The sequence below is a fragment of the Meriones unguiculatus genome, chromosome 14 (genome assembly GCF_030254825.1).
Source record: "Meriones unguiculatus strain TT.TT164.6M chromosome 14, Bangor_MerUng_6.1, whole genome shotgun sequence".
In the NCBI taxonomy this organism is placed as follows: domain Eukaryota; kingdom Metazoa; phylum Chordata; class Mammalia; order Rodentia; family Muridae; genus Meriones; species Meriones unguiculatus.
The window spans coordinates 44,687,082-44,711,288 of record NC_083361.1 but is presented as its reverse complement, the minus strand read 5'-3'; the positions used below and the strand labels follow the sequence as shown (position 1 = coordinate 44,711,288).

Sequence of the window (24,207 nt, the reverse complement as noted above, 5' to 3'; positions counted from 1 at the left end):
CATTTGTCCTTCTTCTTATTGGAATTCCTATATTATAGTGTATACATTCTCAAGTCATGGTTTTGTACCATTTTTATTACTGTCTTTAAAAAAGACATTTCACATTATAAGTTTCCTTCTAAGTACTGCTTTTGCTGGATCTCACACATTTTGGTAAGCTAATTTTACTTTCATTCTGCTTAAAATTATTTTGTATTTATTTTTTCATTCATTCTTTGATCCATCAGTTATTTCGATGTTTTTTTTTAATTTTTTATTTAACTTTTATTAATTACACTTTATTCCTTTTGTATCCCCCCATAAGCCCCTCCCTCCTCCCCTCCCGGTCCCACCCTCCCCCCCCTTTCTGCATGCATGCCTCTCCCCAAGTCCACTGATACAGGAGGTCCTCCTCTCCTTTCTGATCTTATTTTTTTTTGTTCTTCTCAATGCAGTTTATTCAGGAACCTTGAACAATCTTCTGACCCTGAGGAAAGCCAGCCCACAGCTTAAATAGCCTCTGGGTAGCCAACCCCAGCGTGCCTCGTGGGCAATGCAGATAGGTCCACATACACGGAAGCAAGCCTGTTTTTCTGCCTCTTGACTAAGATTGAGCACAAAAATGTTTAATTTGCTTTCCAAGCATTAGCGGATGATTTCCAAAGATCTGCTATTGATTTCCAATTTAATTTCGCTGTACACAAGAGAATAAAGTTTGTATAAAATTGTATCCTTTTGCTTTGCAAATCTATTTTGTAGTCTAATACATAGTCTATTGGTAGGTGTTCCATGCCCACATGAAAAGATCAGAATTTTGTTTGGCACAGTTTTCTTAAAATGTTAATTAGGTCAAGTAGTTACCCAATATTTCATGCATTTTGTATTTTTTAAATCTACTCAGTTTTACCAATTATGAAAGGAATGGTATTTAAAGCCATGACTATAGGGATTTGTCTAACTTATCCTTGCAGTTCTAGCAAATCTTTTAATCACAATTTTTTTGTCTGTTTGAGTGTCTGTAAGTATGCCTATGCACAACATGAGTGCAATGCCCTTAGAAGGCAGAAGTAGGTGTTGGATCCCCTGGAACTGAAGTTACAGACAGTTGTAAGACACCATGTGGGTGCTGGGGATCAAACCTGCTTTCTCTGGAAGAGCAGCTAGTACTCTTAACCACAGAGTCATTGCTCTAGTTCAATAGTTAGAGCATATTTTTATTTTCATCAATTTGCAATGTCTATTAGTTGACTAATAGTAACATTTACTATGTTAATGTTTTCTTGATGACCTGAGTACTTAATCATTAAGAAATATTGTAATCCCTGTCAATATTCTTTGCTGTAAAAATATATTTTTTACACTATTAATGTAAATATTGTGGGTTTGTTTGGTTTTGGTTAGTTTCAGCATGCTTACATCTTCCCAACATTTGAACTTTAGTTTATTTTGAGTGTGTGCAGTGCACATGTACATGTGTGGGTATGGAGACCAAAGGACAATCTTGGATGTCATACATCTTTCACGGACTTGAAACTTGATATGTGTGCTGGGGTGACTGGCCACTGAGCCTCAGGAACCTGCCTATCTCTAGCACTGGAGTTCTATGCAAATGCCATCATGCTTTTAAACAAACAAACAAATACCCCAAAACTAACCAACAAGAAACCATGAATTCAGGGAGTCAAACTTAGGTCCTCAATCATGAAACAGACTAAGCCGTCTCTCCAGACCCTAATCAGATGTCTGATCACTACACCTGACGTAAACATACTTGGTATAAGATCTTGCCTGTTTTCTACTTGACTATGTTTTCTGATTGCTGACCTATTTTATTACTTTATTATTGTTTTTCACCCCTTAAATATGCCTTTAATCTACCACAGCTTAATCTGACCCCTTCCAACTGCTTTTCAATATTCTACAGTCAATTTACTTTGGTGTGGTATTTATTTTCCTCATGTTTCTTTTGCTTACGGTTTTGTTTTGTTTTTTTTTTTTTTTAAGATTATTGCGCTTATGAGTTTATAGCTGTTAAACAATTTGGAACTTCAGTTATTTCTTAAAAATCTTCCATTCCCCTCTTTTAAATACTCTAATTACGAACACATTAAGCCATTTGGTACTGCCCCATAGTTCACTAGTGTTCTGTCATTTGCACATTCCTTTCCTCCTGTGTTTTCACTCTGGATAGTTTCTATTGTTCTGTCCTCCAGTTCACTTGTCTTTTTTTCTATAGCAATTATTCAGGGATTAGTTCCACCTAATTCATTTTCCTTTCTGTGAATGTATTTTTCATCTTTAAGGTTTTGAGTTAGGCATTTAAATAATTTTTAGGCTCTACTTTACATGTTCAAGGTTTTACTTGCTTACTGACAGCATGGTATATAACTAAAATAAATAAATTCTATCACTGCAGCATTTTTGAACCGGTTTGATTGAATCGCTTTCTTCTCATATAGGTGTATTTTTTGTTCTGCATATCTGCAATTTTTGAGTGGCTAAAGGACATTGTAATGTTTAGCTTGATAAGGGATTTATTTATATTCATAAAAATTGAGCTTTGAGTTCTATTTTTTATAAAACATGGTTTCAGTTTTTAAGTTTTGGTGGAGGAATCATATCAACAATGTATGATTCCTTTTTCCCCTGCTAGTGGGTATTTATGTATTTATTGTTATGAGTGTTTTGCTGCATGTAAGTGGACCATATGCATGCAGTATCTATGGAATTGGACTTACAGATGGTTGTGAGCCTTCCAACAAGGGTGCTTGCTGGGAACTGAACACTTCAAAAGTATTCTTAACTGCTAAGCCAACTCTTCAGTCCTTCGTTATTACTTCTGTGCTCTGATAACATATGAATTATGAGGTTTCTAGGACGTCTAGCTCCTCTCTGTGAGCACCATGGATTGTTTTCTTAGGCTTCATGTCTGAGTGCCTTACTGGGTTCTACAGGTCCTTGGGGTCTCCTTGTACAGCTCTCTCTTCTGTGGTGCTCTCCACAAAGTCTCCCTTTTCTGGCCTCCTTATAGCTCTAATTCTGTCATCCCTAAACTACAGGATTCTCTTACTGTACGCCAGCATCTCTCCTTACTTTGTAACTTGGAAACTGTCTACTGATGATCTACTGGGGAAATTTTTTGCACTAGCTTTCTTTCCTATTTCTCAGGGAATTTCTATATTGCTATCTCACATTGGTGTCACTTGGGCTCCTGTATATTCTGTCTTGTGTTTTTTAGTTATTTGTAAGATATTCCTCCATTTCCACTTTGGGTGGTAGATGCAATACATTTTTAAAAACCAAAGTCTGGTTCCTTGGTTTGAAGAATGGCACCTTCCCCATTACTTATGCAATTTCTTCTATACTTAGAATTTTTGGTATCATGTAATGATACTCAAAATGCCCAATGTGATTCACTGAAGAGTAGCAAGATGATAGACAGAATGATGTTTAGTATTTGTAATATTTGTAAATAAAAACCTCAAGACTTCATGTTTCCTTCCCTGAATAGGAGTAATACAGGTAAGCCCATATACAGTGACATGTGAACCTAATTCTAATAAATCTGTCATTAACATCCCTAATTTGAGCAGGTTATTGCAAATGTTCTAAAGGCAAAGAGCAACACACTGTGTCAACATTAAAACAAACCAAGAAAAACATTGCAAATTATATTTTTATATAATACCTTCTGTTGCCATGTCCCAACTTCCCATCTTCTGCCTCACCCCAAGAGTAAACTTCTCCTTCTGAAGAGAGAGCAAGGCAATGTTTTCCTCCTGAGTTCACAGCAACTTTCTTAATGAACACATGTTGAATGGACTCCAGCAGTGTTGGAGTAGACACTGACTCTGTCCCTCCAATCCCCAATCTTCCACCGGCACCATAGCCAGTAGCATAGAGCTAAGATGAGAAAACGTAAATATTCCTGTATTTTGTAAATACCCAAAAGAATCGGCATTCTATACATTTTTACACCACAGAGAAAAATTTAATTTAAATCTAAAAATCACAGGAAATGTTAAGAGTTTATATATTGCTATGGTTTGGAGACTAATCTCCAAATGTACATGTGTAAAAGCCTTGGTCCCTAGGGTAGCACTACTGAGAGATGGTGGAAATTTTGAGATATGAGGCCTCCTGGAGGAAAATCCTATTTGCTAGGTGGCATGTCTAACAAGATGTAACTGGAGGACGGTACCCCCTTTCCCCATCCAATATTGTACCCCAGTTTCCAACTACAAAGATACAGCTCCTGTATATACAAAAGGAAAACAACATAAGCAGGCAAACTGAAAAGGAACAAAGATTCACTTATAGATTATGGCTATCTAGAGAGAAGCATGAGCTGCATTACAAAGAGAAGAGTAAAAAAAAAACACACACAAACAAAACAAAGAGAAGAGTAAGACTGACAGACATCAAGTATTTAATTTTTAAAAGAATACAGCTAATAAATATAGCATACTTCAAAAATAAATAAATACAATAGTTAAAATACATCTGAAGATTACACAGAAATATTTAAGACCACTATCTGCTTTTGGTGAAATCATAAACATTTTTCAGATAGTATTTAAGCACAAGTCCTTACACATACAAAAACCAAACAAAATATCTAGTAACAACTTTCTCCATCTTAACAACAGCATAATATACAAAAAAGTGCACCCTTACCTTGCCATCAGCTGTCACAGCAAACAGTGTCTGCTCTCCTCCAATTAACTGCACTGGTCTGAGAGTTGCAAGTGCTTCACAAGGAGTAGGAACTTTCACTTTTGCACCTTCGATTCCTCCAAGCTGCCCCCTATGATTATGGCCCCATCCATAAATGGTTCCACTACCACCAGCAGAGAGTGTCCAGTCATCTGGCCGCCTACAACAACATTAAAAGAACATCTGATGTGAGAAAGAACTTTGTACATAAACACTTATATACAACATTGTTTCTTAGTTCTGAAATACCTGTTCATCCACTGCACAAGTTGTTCATCTTGCTCTCTTTTAAAGATGCTGTGGCTTTCGTGGAGAACATCCATATTTTCACTGTCTGCCATTAACTCACGAATTTTCTTAGCGACCTACAAAATATTATTATGAGTCAAACAAATAAGTTGGGTGTGGTGACTCACACCTATAATCTCAGCACTTATATGGCTGAGGCACGAGTTTAAAAACAGCCTGGAGTTCCAGTCCAACATAGATTAGTGTGAGGCCTGACTTATCCTTTCTTCCTTACAAAACAGTAAAAAACAAACCAAACCAAACCAAAACAAAAGACAGTTAAGGTAAGAAGACAGGAGAAATCTTTAAATGGGAATATAAAGTTATACCAACATCAACATCATGATTCTATACATAGTATGGAAAAATCAGTATTATCACATCAACTCTTAGATGGTTTAAGGAAAAAAAAAAGAAAGAGAGAGAGAAAGAGAAAGAAGGAAGGAAGGAAGGAAGGAAGGAAGGAAGGAAGGAAGGAAGGAAGGAAGGAAGGAAGACCTGGAGAGATGGCTTAGCAGTTAAAAGACTGGCCGCTCTTCCAGAGATCATGAGTTCAATTCTTAGCGACCACAAGGTGGCTCACAAACATCAGTAATCGAATTAATTCCCTCTTCTGATGTTCATGAAGACATATGACTCATATACATAAAATACATAAATAAATCTTTAAAAATGTTAAAAAAAAAAAACTTCCATACCATTTCATTATATCTCATTATATCTCAGTACTTTGGTAAAAATTAATTGAAAAATTACCTATTTTTATCCACAAGTTTCTTTATGGTATTTCTTAGCAAAACAAACCATGCCTTATTATATTGGCATATTTTTCATTATAGTCACACCTCAAAAGCAATTCCAAAAATAATATAAATTTTTTTTTTTTTTTTTTACCTCATCTAGAAACAGACGAGGCAACGGTGTTCTTTTGTCCAGGGCCACAGCAACACGGGAGGCCATACAATATCTTCGGAACCAAGCCCATTTGTGGGTCTCTGCACAGCAAGGGAGTGTGTCTAATTCCAGGTCACAAGCAAGAGCCACTAGTACCTGCAGTCCACAAAAATTTGGAAACACAGGGATTCTTCAAAACACAGCCAATGTTTGAGATAAGGCTATTGGCTGCCAACCTGAGATTTAAGGACTCTTATTCCCAAGCTCCTCACTTTCTCAGAGTGAGTTTCTAGGAATAAAACAGCTTCTGGAGACACAGGACCCCAGACCAACAGCAGTGACCCACAGCATACAATAACTAAGAACACCTGTGTATCTCAGAGCATACTAATATAAGAAAACAGCTTATGTACTAAAGGCTTCGATCATGTAACCACTTCTTGAGATATATTTCATACTGCCCTTTGGTAGTACTGGACTCTCCCTAACAAGTCTATGACACAGCACACTACCATAGCAGCTCCCAGTGGCTCTCCCAGCCAAAGAGCTGGGAGTAAAATATTACCTTAAAGAATGGACTATGGAGCAGCTGTTTGCCACCTCTCACAATAGGGTCTTCATATTCAAACTGCCTTTGCAAAGCTTCTGGAAGGCCTTTCACCAAAGCAGCAAGAGCACTACCTGTGAAGCTCTTACAAACAACAAAACAATATCGATTATAGAAGTCCAGAATGCACAAGAGCCCCTGGTTTCTTTTGTTCTTATAGGAGTTTATATTCCCTCAAAAAAGTGGGAGGTTAACTTTTCAATTTGGGAAAAGTTTGTGTCTATAATGAAAAGAAAGTATCAACATTCAGAATGTTTGGTCTCGGTTTTAGATAGCCACTCCCAGGGAACTTTCCCTCTCTGGCATACAAATCCTGCCCTTCTTCTCCTATGGTTGAAATAACCTGAGTGAAATCTTCTCATTACAGTACAATAAAAGGGAAGTGACCAGTCAGGCTTGTAAAATCTAGCGCAGACCTATATTCACAGGGGTCAAATAAAATACAAATTAGACGAGCTTCAACTTAGCAAATTCAGCCACATGAGAAAAAGACTGGATGTGACAAAAGTTGTCTCATACAGAATTCCCAGTTCTTCTTGCTGGCTTAGAGACCGTAAGGGTTAAAGCAGCATATTTATTCCTAAAGGGTCACAGGTCAGGAAACCCTAGTACTTCATACCAAAGCTCTTGTTTCCCCATCATTTTCTCCCAGCAGCCTGTTTATGTTAATTGACTGTCCAAATTCTGTGGTGAGCAGTCTCCTCAGCCTCTGAAGAGCCCACATCCTATGGCTGGCAGCTGAAACAACACACAGGGAAAGGTTAGAAGCTGGACTACTTTCTTCTAGCCAGATAAACTAACATGATCATGGGTGGAGTACTACTAACCTAGGGCACTCAGCTGAGCACACGCAGCCAGAGAGGCAGCAAGACGAGGGACAATGCTTCTGTTAGAGGTGAGATTGAGTCGGAAGTCCAGGAGACAGGTCACTAGGTCCATGGATGGACAGGAGAGGACACAGCGATCGGAGAGTAGGTCCTTAGGGCCTGTGAAGAAGTGCTGCAAATGTCCCTTTGTGATATGGTGAGGACCACCTCCTATGTATAAACTCACAAACTCAACTCCCAACTGGAACACAGTGGAAGGTAAGCCCACAGCACTGCCGTCTAAGTTATGTAAGCCAATTTTTTGCTCATTTGTTGCTTGCTTGTTTTCCTGTATTGGGGATCGAACCTAGGGATTGTACATGCTTTACAAGCATTCTACCACTGAGCAACCAGTTCCAATCCTGGGCCGTGCAGTTCAAACTGACACTTAACTGTGAACCAAAAGCATTAGGAGCTACAACCAGTACCAACTCCTTTCTACAAGAGGTAAGGATGGCGCTAGGTACCCTGACACCTGGAAGGCTTGGATGGCTCTCTGTCTGATCCTCCCCAGGTAAGGACTCTAACAGTGTTTTCTCCCAGGGCAGCCGAAGACAGCCCTTAAATCATGGAATGAAAAGTATGCACAGTTTTACTTGCTTGGGTGATAATCACAGCAGGAGATTAACAAATGATCACAGCCCTCTTACCTGCGGCTGGCATGATGGGATAAACTGTGAAGCGCCAGCCCCACCCATTCACAGACCCATCACTGATGAACTTCCACTTTAGCTCATCACCAGGGATACGCAGTTCACTGGACCAGTCAGACCATTCTCGACCTAGCAGAGGAAAGTACACCCTGGAGTTAGGATGACTCCAATATCAGCCACCAAAACTCCCCAGATGCAAAACAAAGTTGTTCACATCAGGTCCAAAGGTCAGCTGGCTCCTCCAAGCCAAACCTCTCAAGCTTGCATCACAGTGGGTCAAAGCTATTCTATCTTTCCACAGATTTCTATTCAGCCTCTGATCCAAGTACAGGAGAACCTGAAGGCACATACATACACACTGCCCCAAAAGAAGCTACAACCAAAAAGAGAAACAATTATACACATAACTAGATGTACTGTGACAACTACAGGGAGAGCAGGTTCACACCAAGGTAGGTTCTCAGGATGCTTCTGAGTATGACAGGTAGTTGGGAGATGGCAGAAAGGGCCAAAATCCCCACAAAGGGCATTTCTAAACAATTTCAGCATAGCTAACACAGGCTATATTCAAGGAAGGAATGGAGCAACCTGGTCAGATCCAAAGGTCTGTGGAGCTATGTGATGGTCTCCTGAAGAGCAAGAGACTGGGCAACCTACTGCTGTAGGAGCACGAGGCAACAGCATATACACAGCCTGCTGGACTTGCTTCTAAAAGCAGCGAGACCCAGCACAACTAATAACACAAATGAGATCTCTTTTGACAGACATTTATCAAAATGCCAGAAAAAACATGTCCATCATCATTGTACCATATTAGACCAATGACTTATGTGACACCATGCAACATAGTCATGCTGGTTTCTACATACACTTTGAATGGTAAGACAGAGACAACATGCAGCCCATAAAACCCCAAACATTCACACTTAGCCTTTCACAGGGAAAATTTCTCACCCTTTATAAAAGAGGATATAGCGTAGTGGCAGAGTGCTTGCCTAGCATGCACAAAGGCCTTGGATTTGATGCTCAGCTAGAGAGGTGTGTACGTGTAGGGATGAATGACATACATACACACACCATCACCACCACCATTAAAAAGAAGTGAAAAGACACACACATGCATATCCTTGAATTAACAGTTCTAAAATGCTCAAAGTTTTTAGGTAAGCTTATTAGACTCCTCTTCCCGACCTCATGGAGCTCAGCGAGTAGACAAAACCAGACCCCAAGCCTCTCATCCACTGTGCACTCTGCCCACCATCCAGCACAGCACTGGATGAGCCAAACCCTCACTGCCATCAGTCAGAACAGAATTCCTCTAAGCTCTGTAGTATGCCAGCAGTGCTACAGGTCCCTCACCCAGTACTCTCACACATCCACAGCTGTCCAACTGCCAGGACATCTCTCACACCAGACACTCAATACCCTCTCTGACAGTGGTATGAAACACAGAGCACACAGATCATCTTGTTCAAAGACCCAGAATGAGGAAAACAAAATCTACTGTTTTACAACTCATTACCTTACTATGCCTTCCTGAAAGTTCCCATGGAATGAAGCACCAGTGTCCTGCCTTATGCTAACAACTCCATTTACAGAACACAGTGAGGAGGACGGTCCCTACTTGCCCTCCCTTCTTCACCTGACCGCACCGACACAATCCTGTTGACACCATCCATGACAGTGAGAGGATCGTGGCGCCTCTCTGTGGAGCACTGCCGGTCAAATTCCACCCTGAGTCCTTCTGCACCTGGAGTATAAGCAAGCAAAAAACACAGTGGAAACTCCAAAGAGCAAGTAAAAGTCACAGTTCAGGAAGTAGGAAGAGAGAAACCAGAACCATCTCTAGGAACTGGCAAAGAACCAGCACCAAAATCACAGCCTCAGCTGCTCACCTTCCCCATCATTTGCCCCTGACAGACAGCTCTACCCATGGACTATAAGGCCAGAAACCACCCCACTTAGCCAATCTGTTCTGTTCTCTCACCTTCAAGCAAACTTCCATGTCTCAATTTTATCACCTGACCAAGCTTGATCTTGAATGCCCCCCCCTAGGTCTGTGAATTACAAACTTGGTCCCCCATTTGGCATTACAAAGAGACAGAGTAATCTTTAAGAGGTAGGAGGGGCCTTATGGTAGGTCCTTAAGTCTTTTCTTAAATATTAATTACAGTTTATTTACTTTGTATCTCAGCTGTAGCCCCCTTCTTCATTCCCTCCCAATCCCACCCTCCCTCCCTCATTTCCTCCCTGCCCCTCTCTAAAGTCTACTGATAGGGGAGGTCCTCCTCCCCTTCCATCTGATCCTAGTTTATCAGGACTGGCTGAAATATCCTCCTCTGTGGCCTACCAAGGCTGCTCCTCCCTCAGGGGGAGTGGGGAGGCAAAGAGCCAGCCATTGAGTTCATGTCAGAGACAGTCCCTGTTCCCCTTATTAGGGAAACCCCCTTGGATGCTAAGCTGCCATGGGCTATGTCTGAGCAGGGGTTATAGGTTATATCCACACATGGTCCTTGGCTCCAAGGCCCTTAAGTCTTTAGGAGTGTGTTCATAGATAGGACTGTGGGAGTCTGGCTCCTTCCAGTCTCTTTGCTTCTTGGCTGTGAGATGAGTGATTTGTGTTTCACCTCCTGCATGTACTGCCCTGACATGATGCCTGTGCAAAGTGACTATGGGCTGCAACCTCCAAAACTGAAAGGGGGAATAAACCCTTACATTTTTTACCTCGAGTATTTTGTTATAGTGATCAGAAGGTGACAAACACAATTGGTTCTGTGAACTTCTGATTTATAGCCAAATCTGATGTAAGCTGTGGGGTGACATCTGAAATAGGGACAGACTTATTGGACTGTACCCTTAACCTTTGGGTGTTCTAGTAGTGGCAGAACTGAACTGAATTGCTGGTATTCACTGAGAAATGCTTAATGTAAAGTCTCACTATTTGGTATCCAAAGTCTTGCGAGAACAATTAGGGGAGACCCTCCAAAAGGAATGAGAGCAAAAGGAGAGACTGCAGGACTTTAGGTTACATTCACAGTCACAGTCCTCATGAAGGAGCTCTGACTAGTTTTAGAGAATGGATTTGAATGTTATGTGAGAGGACACAAGAAGTGAGTAGGAGAAAAACAAATTATATTGGACTGGCCCAGATGGCCTGCAGTTACTAAGAAATTACTGATTTTGGAACATATTTTTGGTTGGTAGATAGATATGAAGTGAGAAAAAGAGGAAGATAATCATCTGATCTCTACTTAAAAGCTAGGTAGAAATACTTCTTGTTCAATTTTTATTGCATGTATGTGAGTGTGTGTGTGTGTGTGTGTGTGTGTGTGTGTGTGTGTGTGTGTTTATGTGCCTGTATAGAGAACAAATTAGGTGCTAAAATTCAGGCACTGTCTACCTTGGTTTTTGATGGAGTCTGTCACTGGCCTGTAGCTCATCAACTCTGCTAGGCTGCTTGATCAGTAAGCCCCAGAGCTCCATCTACCTTACTCCATTGGCTGGAGTCCAATGTGCATGGGGTGCAAATAAAATTTAGGTTCTCATGATGACACAGCAGGAACTTTACTTGGTTATAGTCTAGCTGACACTTTAGTTTTTAAATTTTTCTTTTTGTGTTTTCGCTTGTTTGTTTGTTCTACTTTTTTGTGTGATTTTAGAGAAAGCGTCTCACTGTGTAGCTCTGATGTCCTAAAATTCACCATGTACACCAGGTGGCCTCAAACTTACAGACCTCCACCTGCCTCTGCCTCCTGCTTAACAGCACACTACTACACCCAGCTCTTTTTTGTGTCTTTTAGACAAGGTCTAATTTTGTATCACTGGTTGACCTGGAACTCACAGGAGTCACAGGCCTGACTCTGCCTCAGTGCGGAGATTAAGGGCTTATGCTACTATGAACAACCCTGTTTTTCAAATTTGTCATGAAAGTGTAAGATTAAAATGGAAACAAAACAAAATCAGACAAAAAAAAATTTTCCCAAACCCTACTTCATTCTGAAAGTTAAAGAAAATGATCTACACATTAAAAACGAAAAAAATAAATTAAAAATTACTATTAGAAAAATCAAGTATGGAGTCATACATACCCCTACAGATAATGAATACTGGCCAGAAAGGTTTCACACACCACAACTGCCACCATTACCTCAAAACAACAGATAGAAAGACACAAGACAGCAAGGAGCAACAGACAAAAATTAGGAAACCAAAATACGTAAGTACTAAAACTCACAAACAACTTACAACAACAACAAAACTTACAATAACAACAAAAATTTCAAAATGAAAATTTAAGTCAGAAAAAGAAGACTCAGAAGGCACAACACAGACAGACAGAAAGGGTAAGAGGTAAAAACACCCAAGGAAGGAAATAGCCAACACTAAACCCAGGACACCCAAAATACAGATATCACAATGCCTTGAAAAGGAAACTAAGTTAGGGACTGTATTCATGAACTGACTCAAGAAAATGCTCTGAAAGAACGTTACAAACTAAAAGTAATCCTTTCTCTGCAAATATTAGCTAGGATGACTAACGCAAACATAGACTCTTATATAATTTTTACAGCAGAAAAGCACAACAGCTTAAAGGAGGAAACATTAGCTTGCTCATACTTTCACAGATGAATAAGTGATCCAAGGACTTAACATCAGAAAAGCAACCTTTCAAGTTCAAATGGCACAACCTCTAGTGGACAAGACTGACCCAGGGATCTACACAGGAATTTACTGCATGCTCAGACAAAAGGCTGAGGAAGGAATAGTTGATACAGTAAAACTAAGGTTACAGAACAACTAAAAGGAGCCATTATATCTAAGATAAGAGTTCAGATTGAGACAGGAAAATTTGAAGAAGAAAGAGATCCTGCCAAGTTCCTAGTAATTGATTTTGGTAGTAAGAGAATTAATATACCAAGTCTGTTCTAATCAGGATCTAACATTAAGAAAAGAGATGCAGATATGATGGAATAAAATTAGCAGACATCTTTAAAACTGTAGTCCACTTTGCCTTTCTGAATGGGTATTGAACATTTTAGCCAGAGCCCTCTTTCTTGATTAGTTTTTTTAGGTGTACAGATTTTAGTAGGTTTATCCTATATTATATGTCTAATATCCATTTATGAGTGAGTATATACCCTGTGTCTTTCTGCTTCTGGGGTACCTCACTCAGGATGATCTTTTCCAGTTCCCACCATTTACCTGCAAATTTCAAAAGGCAAAGAGGATGGATATCAGAAGAAGGAGAAAACAAGGAACAGGACAGGAGCCTGCCAGAGGGCCTCTGAAAGACTCTACCCTGCAGGGTATCAAAGCAGATGCTGAAACTTATGGCCAACCTTTGGGCAAAGTGCAGGAAATCTTATAAAAGAAGTGGGAAATAGTAAGACCTGGAGAGAACAGGAGCTATACAAGGAGAGAAACAGATCCAAAAAATCTGGGCACAGGGGTATTTTCTGAGACTGATACTCCAACCAAGGACCATTCATGGAGATAACGTAGAACCCCTGCACAGATGTAGCCAGCCCATGGCAGCTCAGTGTCCAAGTGGGTTCCATAGTAATGGGAACAGGGACTGTCTCTGACATGAACTGATTGGCCTGCTCTTTGATCACCTCCCCTGGAGGGGAAAGCAGCCTTTCCAGGCCACAGAGGAAGACAATGCAGCTAGTCCTGATGAGACCTGATAGACTAGGTTCAAAAGGCAGGAGAGGAAGACCTCCCCTATCAGTGGACTTCGGGAGGGGCATGCATGGAGAAGGAAGGAGGAGGGTGGGATTGGGATGGGAGGAGGGAGGGGGCTATGGGGGATACAAAGTGAATAAAATGTAATTAATAAAAACTAAAATAAAAAAAGAATGTAAAAAAATAAAAATAAAACTGCAGTCCATACAAAAGTTAAGTCATTGGCTGGAGAGATGGTTAAGAGCACTGACTGCTCTTCCAAGAGGTCCTGAGTTCAATTCCCAGCAACCACATGGAGGGTCACATACATCTATAATGAGAATTTGTGCTTACTTCTGGTCTGCAGACATACACACAGACCAAATACTGTATTACATAATGACATAATAACTAAATAAATCTTAGAGAAAAAAAAAGATTTAGGAAAGTCAGTCATTGTGATTACCCATTCAGCTCATTTCTGTCACTGAAAATGTTTTTTTAATTTAATTTTATTTATATATTTATTTATTACAATTTATTCACTTTGTATCCCCACTGCAAGCCCCTCCCTCATCTCCTCCCAGGCCCACGAACCCTCCCTCTTCTCACCCTCCCTCTTCTCACCCTATGCCCTTTCCCTAGTCTCCTGATAGTGGAGGACCTCCTCCCCTTCTATCTGACCCTAGCTTATCAGGTCTCATTAACGCTGGCTGCATCATCTTCCTCTGTGGCTTGGCAAGGCTGTACCCTACAGGGGGAAGTGATCAAAGAGCTGGCCATTGAGTTCATGTCAGAGACAGCCCCTACCCCCCTTACCAGGGAATCCACTTGCAAACTGAGCAGCCTATAGGCTTCCTTTGAACAGAGGGTCTAAGTCCTCTCCATGAATGGTCCTTGGTTGGAGTAACAGTCCCTGCGGGACCCCCGGACCCTAGAGAAGATCCTTAATTCTCATTCAGAAGGGCAATCAGGATAGACATCAGAAGCAGGAGAAGACAGGGAACAGGACAGGAGTCTTTCACAGAAGACCTCTGAAAGACTCTACCCACTAGGGTATCAAAGAAGATACTGACACTCATAGCCAAACTTTGGTCAGAGTGCTGGAATCCTTATGGAAGAAGAGGGAGAGAGAAAAACCTGGAGGGGTCATGAACTCCACAAGGAGAACAACAGGGGGAAAATGTTTAGAAACAATGACAATACAGTAGCGATAAGTCTCTTAGCACCAAATTGTGCTCTTGAAACCACAGCCAATCCTAAGTGGAAGGTAGATCATACAAGACAACCCTAGAATTCTTGGCCACTGCAGACTGCATGGGAGCTATCAAAAAACCCACCAGAACTACTTTGGAAGTCGCACTGTCAATGATTTCTTAATGACATAAACACACAAATATGACATGGGTACTTTGGACAAGTGACAGGGAAAGGACTCACTCTCCTAAAACACAGTAAACACAAGGAAAGAAGCAAGCCTATATCCTGCCTTTCTCCTGTAGACAGTATCACTGGTTAGTCAACTAAAAGGTGAGGGAAAATACCTTTCTAAAGTAGTCTGGATAATAAGCAAGAAGGAAGCAATTCAAAGAAAATAATACTATTTTTTGTAACTCCTGATGAATCAATAATCTTGATGCTGAGTAGCAACAGCAGCTGACATTTTAAGGTACGATGTGCAGACATGAGTTACATTGCCAAGGCTGGTAGAAATCAACAAAATAACTTGCCAAGTGGATGAACCAATGACACATGGAATCAGGACCAGGCTGAGGAACATGCTGAGTTGTGGGAGTGTACAAAAGTAGATTTGGACCAAGAAGGGTAAGTTCAGCCACCTAACTGCTATAGAGGAATGTTAATTCAGAAAATGGCTGTTCTAGCAAGAGATCACATCCAAAGATCTTCTAGGTCTATATAACCTGGCTGGAATACATGCGTTTAATCCAGGAGACAGAGACAAGCAGATCTGAGTTCAAGGCCAGCCTGGTATAGAACAAGTTTCAGGTAAAGAAAAGCTTAGGTCTAGGCGTGGTGGTACCTGCCTTTAATCCTGAACAATGAAGGTAAAGTTAATTTGTACAAGAAAGTACCCATGTTCGAAAGTAATGTTTAATTGAGGGGCAGAAAAACTGACAAATCAGAGAAAGACTTGATAGAACAGGATGCAGCCAACTCTCATGAAAAGAGAAGAATGGGAAGCTACTTAAGGGGCTATGCAGAGAGAAAGACTAGAGGAGGGGGCCAGGTTCACCAGGACAGTAACAGGGACACAGGATGCAGACAGAGAATAAGCTAAACAGGGAAGACAGAACAAGTCAGAGAATGAAACGGAACCTGAAGATTAGAGTAAATTGCTGGAGTTAGTTTGAGGCCAAGCAGAGGAATTCAGTGGCTGAGAGAAGCCAGATTGAATAAGTTAGCTAGGAGAGAATTTTGAGCCAGAATAGCTGAGTTGAACCAGTCAGCTCAATTAAGAACAAGAAAGGGTGAGCTTATTAAGCAGTAAGTCTCAGAGGCTGAAAATGTTCTAGACCTTGGTTAGATTGTATGGAGGCTAGAAGCTTTCAAGGTTAGGCCTAGTTTAGCAAACAGAGGCAATAAGCCCCTGAGATGACAATTCTATCAGGCAAATAAAAGTTCTTTTGCCAGACTGCCTCAACAGATAAATCATGTAGCAGGTAAACGGGAGGAGTGAAAGGAAAGGAGGAAGAAACTAAAAATATACACTTGAGGAACAGAGGCTCCCAGAATTATACATCAGAGGGACCCAACATCAGACGACTTCAGTCCACAGAATGTGGGGTCAGCCGACTCGAGACCTAGGTCTTCATGAAGGGGAATTTACCTGATAGTGGAATTGTTAGATTTTTTTTTTTTTTTTTTTTTTTTAGTGTATGTTCTAGTTAGCTGCAGCTATTAACTTGAGAAAGCCTAGAGTCACCAGAAGGAATTCCAATCAGGAACTGCCAGGTCAGATTGGTCTGCCTGATGATTGATATGAGAGGCCCAGCCCACTGTGAACAGCACTATCCAAGATTCAGATATGAAAGAACGGTGTTAGTGTAGAAACCTTGCACTTTAAAACTGCAGTCAAATATCAACATACATACAAAAGTCAGTTAGTGTGTCCATCCACCCATCCAGCTTATCGCTAGCCCCTGAAAATGCCTAGAAACAATGACAGCACAGTAGCCAGGCTTGGGATATGTAAGAAAGCTAGCTGAGCATAAGCTAGTGAGCAAGCCAGTGAGCAGTACCACTCCACAGTTTCTGCTTTAATTCCTGCCTGAGTTTCTGGCTGACTTCTTTCAATATGGATATGACCAGGAGGCATAAGCCAAATAAAATAAACCCTTTTCTTCCTCAAGCTGTTTTTGGTAATGGTGTTTATCACAGCAACAGAAAGAAAACTTATATAATGTAGCTGCTGTGTTGTGTTTTATATTACAAAGGTTTTGGAAAAGGATCTGAAATAATACTATTTCTTATTTTTCACAAAAGGGAAATGACTACTCCTCTGGAAGTAGCTGCAAAATAAGCCCTTCTACAGATAGTGGACCATGCAGCCCTTCCCATGGCACTCCACATACCTGGTATCTTCACTGTGCCACTAGTGGACGTGTCATCTGTATAGGGGTGGCTACTCTCTACCACCACAGGCTGGGAGGAAAGACGGCCACTCTGTGAATCTGTGGCTACATCTTCTAACTCGGTGACACAGAGCTCCAGCAACATGTCTGCCACCTAGAAAAGAACAGAGAAATAAGTCAACAGCACCCCTGGGTCTTCCAGGCCCTATCCATGCTCATCCTCCCCTGTGCTTTTCTACAGGATAAGCATGGCAGAGTAAAGAACTTGGAGGAAAAAGCAAAACAAACAACCCAAGTTAAGAGGCTGGGGAAATGGCTCAGTGATACGCAAGCATATGGAACTGAGTTTAGATCACCAAAACCCATGTAAAGAACAAGGTATGACAATGCACACCTGCATCCCTAGTGCCCAGGAAGCAAAGACAGGTGGGTCCTGTCTTTCCAGCCTATCAGTGAGTTCTGGATTTAGTGAGAGACAGTGTCTGAAAAACCAAAATGGAAGAGTAATGGAGGAAGACACCTGACACTGACTTCTGTCCTCAACATAAGCAAGGAAGGGAGGGAGGGAAGGACGGAGGGAGGGAGGAATTTAGGAAGGAAGGAAGGAAGGAAGGAAGGAAGGAAGGAAGGAAGGAAGGAAGGAAGGAAGGAAGGAAATGAGTTAAGAAACAAAGGCTTACTTTAGACCTGGTTTCCTTATCCATAAAATCAAGGCACAGTAAAGGTACTAGGAGAATTAAAAAGACCATCCACATGAAAGCATCTGGAAGGGACCTCACACAAAATACAGTCTATGCTGCTGACTCATAAACTGTAACATCACTGATGGTAACAGACTCTTCTACACCTGGACAAGATTACTTCTTGGTGAGAACAGTCTGCCTAGGGGACAATAATATCATGGGAAGAAGCAAAAATTTGATTACAATGACCAAGATTCTAGAAGGCACTGGAAGCCAAGTTGGGGCTAAAAACAGGAACCAGGAACAATCAAACCACTCAGGTTTCATCTATGGCAGATGCAGTGTCTCCACATGGACTCCAAACATGGTTGGGCCAGAGATACGGCTCAGTTTATAAAAGTACTTGCCATGTAAGCCTGACAAACTAAGTTTGATAACCAGAGTCCATGGAAAAATGACTCTATAAATAATTCTCTGACCTCCACACATATAGATGGCATGTTACCTTTCCTACACTAATAATAAATAAAATTAAAAATTAAAAAGACATGAACATGAGCAATATTATCAGTCCCCAAATTTAGCATTAAAAAACATCCCACTTTCTTTTCCAGGATTATTCTTCTACTCTATTTCCCTCATATATAGATAACAATTTAGTTTAATAAACAGTTATATTAATGACAAAGTAATATCACTGCCACATAGGCACAATTACATAAGTTAATTCAAGAGTCCCAAATATTGGATAAGGACAGGACATTGAGTATCCATCTCACCACTGCAAGAAAATGTAAAGATAATTTGAGCTATAAGGTGTGGTCATGCATGCCTTTAATTCCAGCATTCATGACACAGAGGCAGGTAGATCTTTTCAAGTTCGAGGCCATCATGGTGTATACAACAATTTCCAGGCCAGCCAGACCTGCCTTTGTGAGGCTCTGTCTTAAAAGAAAACAAAACAAAACAAAGATGATTGCACTGTTATTTCTATCTCTCGTGGAACCCAACGATTCACCAAATAGTCAAAACCTACACCTATGTGCAGAATCACCAAGTGACCTTCAGAGCCCTCCTTTGCCCAGCCAACCATCATTTCATTTCTATCAAGGAAATGCCAGAAAATTTCTTGGGAGAGCGTCTTGCTTCTGACCCCTGGATGCTGAAATTAGACTTAGGCTTCATCATGCCTGAGGCACAAATTTAAGTAATTTATTGTTAAATAAAATAATCTTCAGTTTTTAAGGTCCAATGTCTGCATTTCAAGTGACCCACAGTCACATGTCTGTTGGCGACAGTTCTAGATGGCTCATAAAAAAACTTCCCCACAGTGATAGAAAGTCCTAGACTCAGTGCTAACAAATACTGAAATATTTAATATTAAAATACTGTGACATTCGAGCTTAAGAAGTCATTTCTGGGCTGGTGAGATGCCTCAGCAGGTAAAGCTGCTTGCTGTCAAGCCTGACCAACCTGAGTTCAATCCCTACAGCCCATATAATGGAAGAAGAGAATCAATTCCTGCAGACTGCCCTCAACCCTCCACATGAGCACCATGGCACACACATAATAAATGCATACACATATACATACATGTTATAAAAAATCTTTTAAAAAAGAAGTAATTTCATAAAACAAGAGTTTGTAAATATGCCTAAATGCATACAAGAATTTAGAATAGAATAAAAATAGTTTTCAAGTCATGGGATGAATTATTTCAAAAATATTGTTAAGGCAAGTGGTTTGTCACTTAATTTGAAAAAAAAATAAAGCTGAACCACTCACTACTTTATTCTTTATATCAGGATAAAATGCAGATGGCTAAACGTGTAAATATAATAAAAAAAATCATAAAGATGGTCAGGAGAAAAGCTGGGGAAATTTCTATCATGTTTATAAAGATTTTTAGCATACTGTTGAGAAGTTATACCTGAAAAATATTGGCAGATTTGTCTACCTGAAAACGAGAATTCCTGCACCACAAACAATACCAGTCTAGTATCTAAAAACAAACTAGAAGCGAACCTGCAAAGCACACAGAAAGACTTATCTAGTAAGAATAAGATACACAGCACTAGCCAGACTACTCAGGTTCTTGTCACCAAGCCAGATAACCTGAGTTCAATCCCTGGAACCTACATTGTAGAAGGAGAAAGAAACCAATTCCTACAAAGTATATGTGCATACACACATACACACACATAACAAACACAGCTAACAAAATGTAATAAAAACAGAATAAAGGTTTTGTTTTTGAAGAACAAGAGCTAGTAAGATGGTTTAATGGTTTAAGAGCACTTACTACTCTTGCAGAAAACCTAAGCATAGTTCCTACCACTTACTTGGTGGCTTACAACTCCAATTCAAGGGGATCCAAAACCCTCTTCTGGCCTCTTCAGGCACCATATGAACATAATATGCATGTATAAACTCAGGTAAACACTCATACACATACATGAATGAATGAATGAATGAATGAATGAATGAATGAAAAAATCTTTTAAAAAAGATATACTAACCAGTCCTAGACTGATTAAAAGATATAACTGAGAGAACTGTGATACATTTAGTTTTAAAGGACCGCTTTCAAACCTCTCTCCATGGAGCAGTCTAGGATTAGAGTATGTCTGAAGAACAGTGATTCTTGCAGAGAAGGCTGGCCCCACATACAGCCTTCCCCATTACTCACCTGTGGGTAGGCAGTGCCCATGCCAGACAGCACAGCTGAAAGCACATCCCTGCCCCTGTCTCCAGCCCGGCTGCATACTGACAGCTTGAGCAGGTCCACCACCACCCTGGTGTCATCAGGGATCAGCAGACTAGTGAACTCATCCAAGGACTGGGGCTCTGGACCCGATGTTTTATTTTGACTTTCAACATCCTAAATCAATTGACAATCAACAGTTAAAACAGAGAATGAACTCTCAAGAGATAAAAGTCACCAGTTTACCCTAGAGCCTAAAGGACACATCAGTAATGGGGAAAGAACATTAAAAACCAGACTAAGACATGACTTACTCCAGTATCTCCATTGAGCTATGTCTCAGATTTTCAAGAACAAGGAATTATTTTTGCAAAGCACTGACAACATCAGAGAATAATGCCTTAAACTATAAAGAAAAGACAGTTTGCTACTGTGACCACGTAGGCAGCACAGGTAGGTGATGCAGCATGTGAGTTAGAAGGATGCCATGCCATGTAACCCTACCCCTACTCATCAGATTTTATATTGCAACTTTCATCTAGATCTCCTCTATAAGTCTTTCACAAAATCTTATTTAAAAAATCAATCCTATATGTCTAACACATCATTTAGGCAACACTTTAAAAAATATTTTCACTTTTTTACTATAGGAAGTGGAAGAAGCCCTGAATGAATGTGTGCTGTTGACATGAGCACAGCCATTTCAAGCCTCAGACCCATGGGAAAATGGCAAAATACGACCCCCAGAGGGGTGAGGCTCTGAGGGCAATGGCAAAGGTTTCCCCTCTGTCCCAAGTATGGATGCTGTAATGTGTGAGAAAAGTCCGCCATAGCCAAAGCCTTTTCTCCCTGGGATGTTTATGGCCTGCAGGCACTGCTCTACAGAGACTGCTCCTGTTAAGGTTAGCTAAGCCTGCCTCCATGATCCAGCTGTATGTAATAACCCCACCTCCTTGTTTATTTGTATGTAATAACTCTTCCTCCTTGTTCAACTGAGTGCAGTAACCCCTCCTCCCTGTTCAGCTCTACAAAATAAATACACTGAGCTTCCAGGATGCTGCGGCTTCTCTTGGAGAGGACAGTCCACTCAATTCCAGTTTTCTGTGTTTCTGTGTGTTTGTCCTTTCTTCATTCCCTAACTGACTCAGTTAGGTCTACCCCTGGAGCCTTGCAAGGATACAGCATTTTACTTTGCAACTCTACCCTAGCCCCAATTAAATGTTTTTTAAAGAAGAGTTGCTATGGTCATGGTATGTCTTCACAGCAATAAAACCCTAACTAAGACATCTTGGTATGTGCAATAAAGGTCATTACAGGAGGGTGGACTTTGTACACTACCTCAGAGCCTCAGTCACAAAAATCCCAGCATGTGGATGAAACAATACCCAAACCACCCAATGCAAGGAAAGGTACAATGTATAAGCAGAAGGCCTTTGACTAAAGACTGGATGAAAGCAGCTTTCAGTCATGGGAACCCTTCTCATCGGCGCAGGCAGACACACACACTTAACTGTTGGTATCAGATTAGAAACCTCCCTGACAGCCACACACACTGACATAAAAGACATCCACAGTGCAATAAGAGGACAGTGACTGAGGTTAGAAGGCCTTGCTTCATCTCACTGCTCTTAAATTATATCTCAATGTAAAGAGCTTATGACTAGTCTTTCTTTTTCTACAACTTTCTCAACTACTTAAATCTAGTATTTTCCTTCTTATTCCTACCTTACTCCTTTGTCACTTTTTCTATACCCTCATTTCCCTACAAAAAACTCTATAAAGGTGTATGTTTTCCAACTAGATTACTAGTGCCACTATCTCTGCACTTTATGGGAGAACTTATGTGACTGATATATGAGGTATAGCATACTCTAGCTCTAAATACGACTCCTGAATGTTTGAATACATTGAAAGCCATCTTATATTTGAATATATTTAAAGAAGAATGTTTCCTGACCTCTTTGGTTTTAGTCATGGTTTCTGCAATGATGCTAGCAGCTCCCGGGTCATCTGTCACTGGGATAAATGGCCGAGAGGAGGCTGAGGGAGCAGATGGTGTCACTGCAGAGGGGGTCACAACATCCTCAGAAGAAACCATCTAAATGGAGAATACACCAGAGGAAATGTTTAAGAAGCTCAGCAATATGGCACAATGAAACCACTTGTAGAATTTTGGAATGATCTAGTGCTCATGTCACCTATCAACCCTGGTGAGCCAAAACAGCCCTGTAAATACAGCAGGACTCACGTATCAAACTACACTGAGCTGACACCTCTCTAAGAAATCTTTTCCCAAACAAATTAACAAATTTCTGACTTTCTGACTTTACCATTTCAGAATGCTGTTTAATGACTTTTTAAAAGAACAAATCTATTTTCACTTCAACGCTAAGAAATCTCTTTAAGTAGAATTTATTCTACCAATTGAAGCTCAAAATAAAAAAGCAGACATAAAAATTAAGTGGCAAAATAAGCAGGATTTCCTAGTCACAAAGAAGCTACCTGTCCCTTTCAAATCCCACACTGCATTAAGGTTCCCTTTTACCTCTCTCTTTTCTTGCCAAAGATTCGGACTCAGTCTGTCCTCGAGCTCAGCACCCAGCATGCCTTCTTCTACATTCATGGGGCTGGCCATTGCTGACACATCAGAAGCAGGTGCTGAGGAGAATGAGGGGCATTCCACTGGGGCAAGCATGCCAGCTGGCATCAGGGCTCCAACCACTGCATCTCTGTCAAAGAAGGCCAAGACTGTGGTGAGTCACCCTTTCATCTGGCACTGTGAGAAGCAGCAGGTCAAGTGCTCACTAAAATACGTCTCATTTTTACAAGCTATGTACAAATGAGCTTTAGAAAACTACTGTGCATTATTAACCAGGTAGCCAAGAGCTCTAAGCTAAAATGTATATCCTGATCTTCCTTATAGATATAGGACACAGAGTAACATTTCAACCCACAATGGAATATGTATGTGATTTTATAGGAAGACTATCGACTAAAAAGGTCCCAATGAGCTTAATTTACATGCATATACTCCACATAATACTAACATAATACATTTCTCAGAATGTAACCTCATTGCTATACAAAACAGTACATATCTGTTGAGCAGACACAGTAATGACAAGCGGAAGACTGTCTAACGTAAAACCAGAGCAGAGTAGGCCTCTAGTTCAGTCTAGATCGGATTGCTCTTGGAGCTTGAGAAATAGATAGTTGATGTTTAATAAAAACTTGATACAATAAGGAGCAGATTAACTGTCCTCTCTATGACTGTTTTAGGTTTTTGCTCTTAAGTTATGGCAGCACAACTATCAGATCCACACCAAGGATACATTAACTCACAGGGCAACTCGCTTAAGCTTTGCTATGGTTTGGACCTTCTACACTCCCCAAAACACCATGTGGTAAAGTCCTGCTGCCCAGCTATCACTGCTGGGAGGTATTGGGACCTGTAGGAGGTAGGGTCTAGAGGGAGTCCTTGGGTCATGAGAGTATGTCACAGACGGGACTAGAACCTTGACTGTTTCCTTCTCCTTTTAACTTCTGACCAGGAGGTGAGC

The 24,207-nt window shown here is 40.7% G+C and overlaps 1 protein-coding gene across 5 annotated transcripts in view; it reads right to left on the bottom strand.

Moving 5' to 3' along the window:
• Herc2 (HECT and RLD domain containing E3 ubiquitin protein ligase 2) overlaps positions 1–24,207 on the bottom strand; it is a 180,137-nt gene that overhangs the window by 23,412 nt on the left and 132,518 nt on the right. For 4 of the 5 annotated variants that reach the window (XR_009585525.1, XM_060367233.1, XM_060367234.1 and 1 more), the window contains 13 exons: positions 23,193–23,376; positions 22,605–22,745; positions 20,633–20,824; positions 17,261–17,414; positions 9,646–9,753; positions 8,001–8,132; positions 7,312–7,470; positions 7,104–7,222; positions 6,443–6,568; positions 5,878–6,033; positions 4,945–5,060; positions 4,657–4,855; positions 3,668–3,882 (listed from right to left, as the gene is read on the bottom strand). Coding sequence is in view for 4 of the 5 variants with exons in the window: in XM_060367233.1 (XP_060223216.1) it covers positions 3,668–3,882; positions 4,657–4,855; positions 4,945–5,060; positions 5,878–6,033; positions 6,443–6,568; positions 7,104–7,222; positions 7,312–7,470; positions 8,001–8,132; positions 9,646–9,753; positions 17,261–17,414; positions 20,633–20,824; positions 22,605–22,745; positions 23,193–23,376 (2,001 nt within the window). In the remaining variant the exon portion in view is untranslated. The remainder of the gene's footprint in view (positions 1–3,667; positions 3,883–4,656; positions 4,856–4,944; positions 5,061–5,877; positions 6,034–6,442; positions 6,569–7,103; positions 7,223–7,311; positions 7,471–8,000; positions 8,133–9,645; positions 9,754–17,260; positions 17,415–20,632; positions 20,825–22,604; positions 22,746–23,192; positions 23,377–24,207) is intronic. The other variant, XM_060367235.1, reaches the window with a different exon arrangement.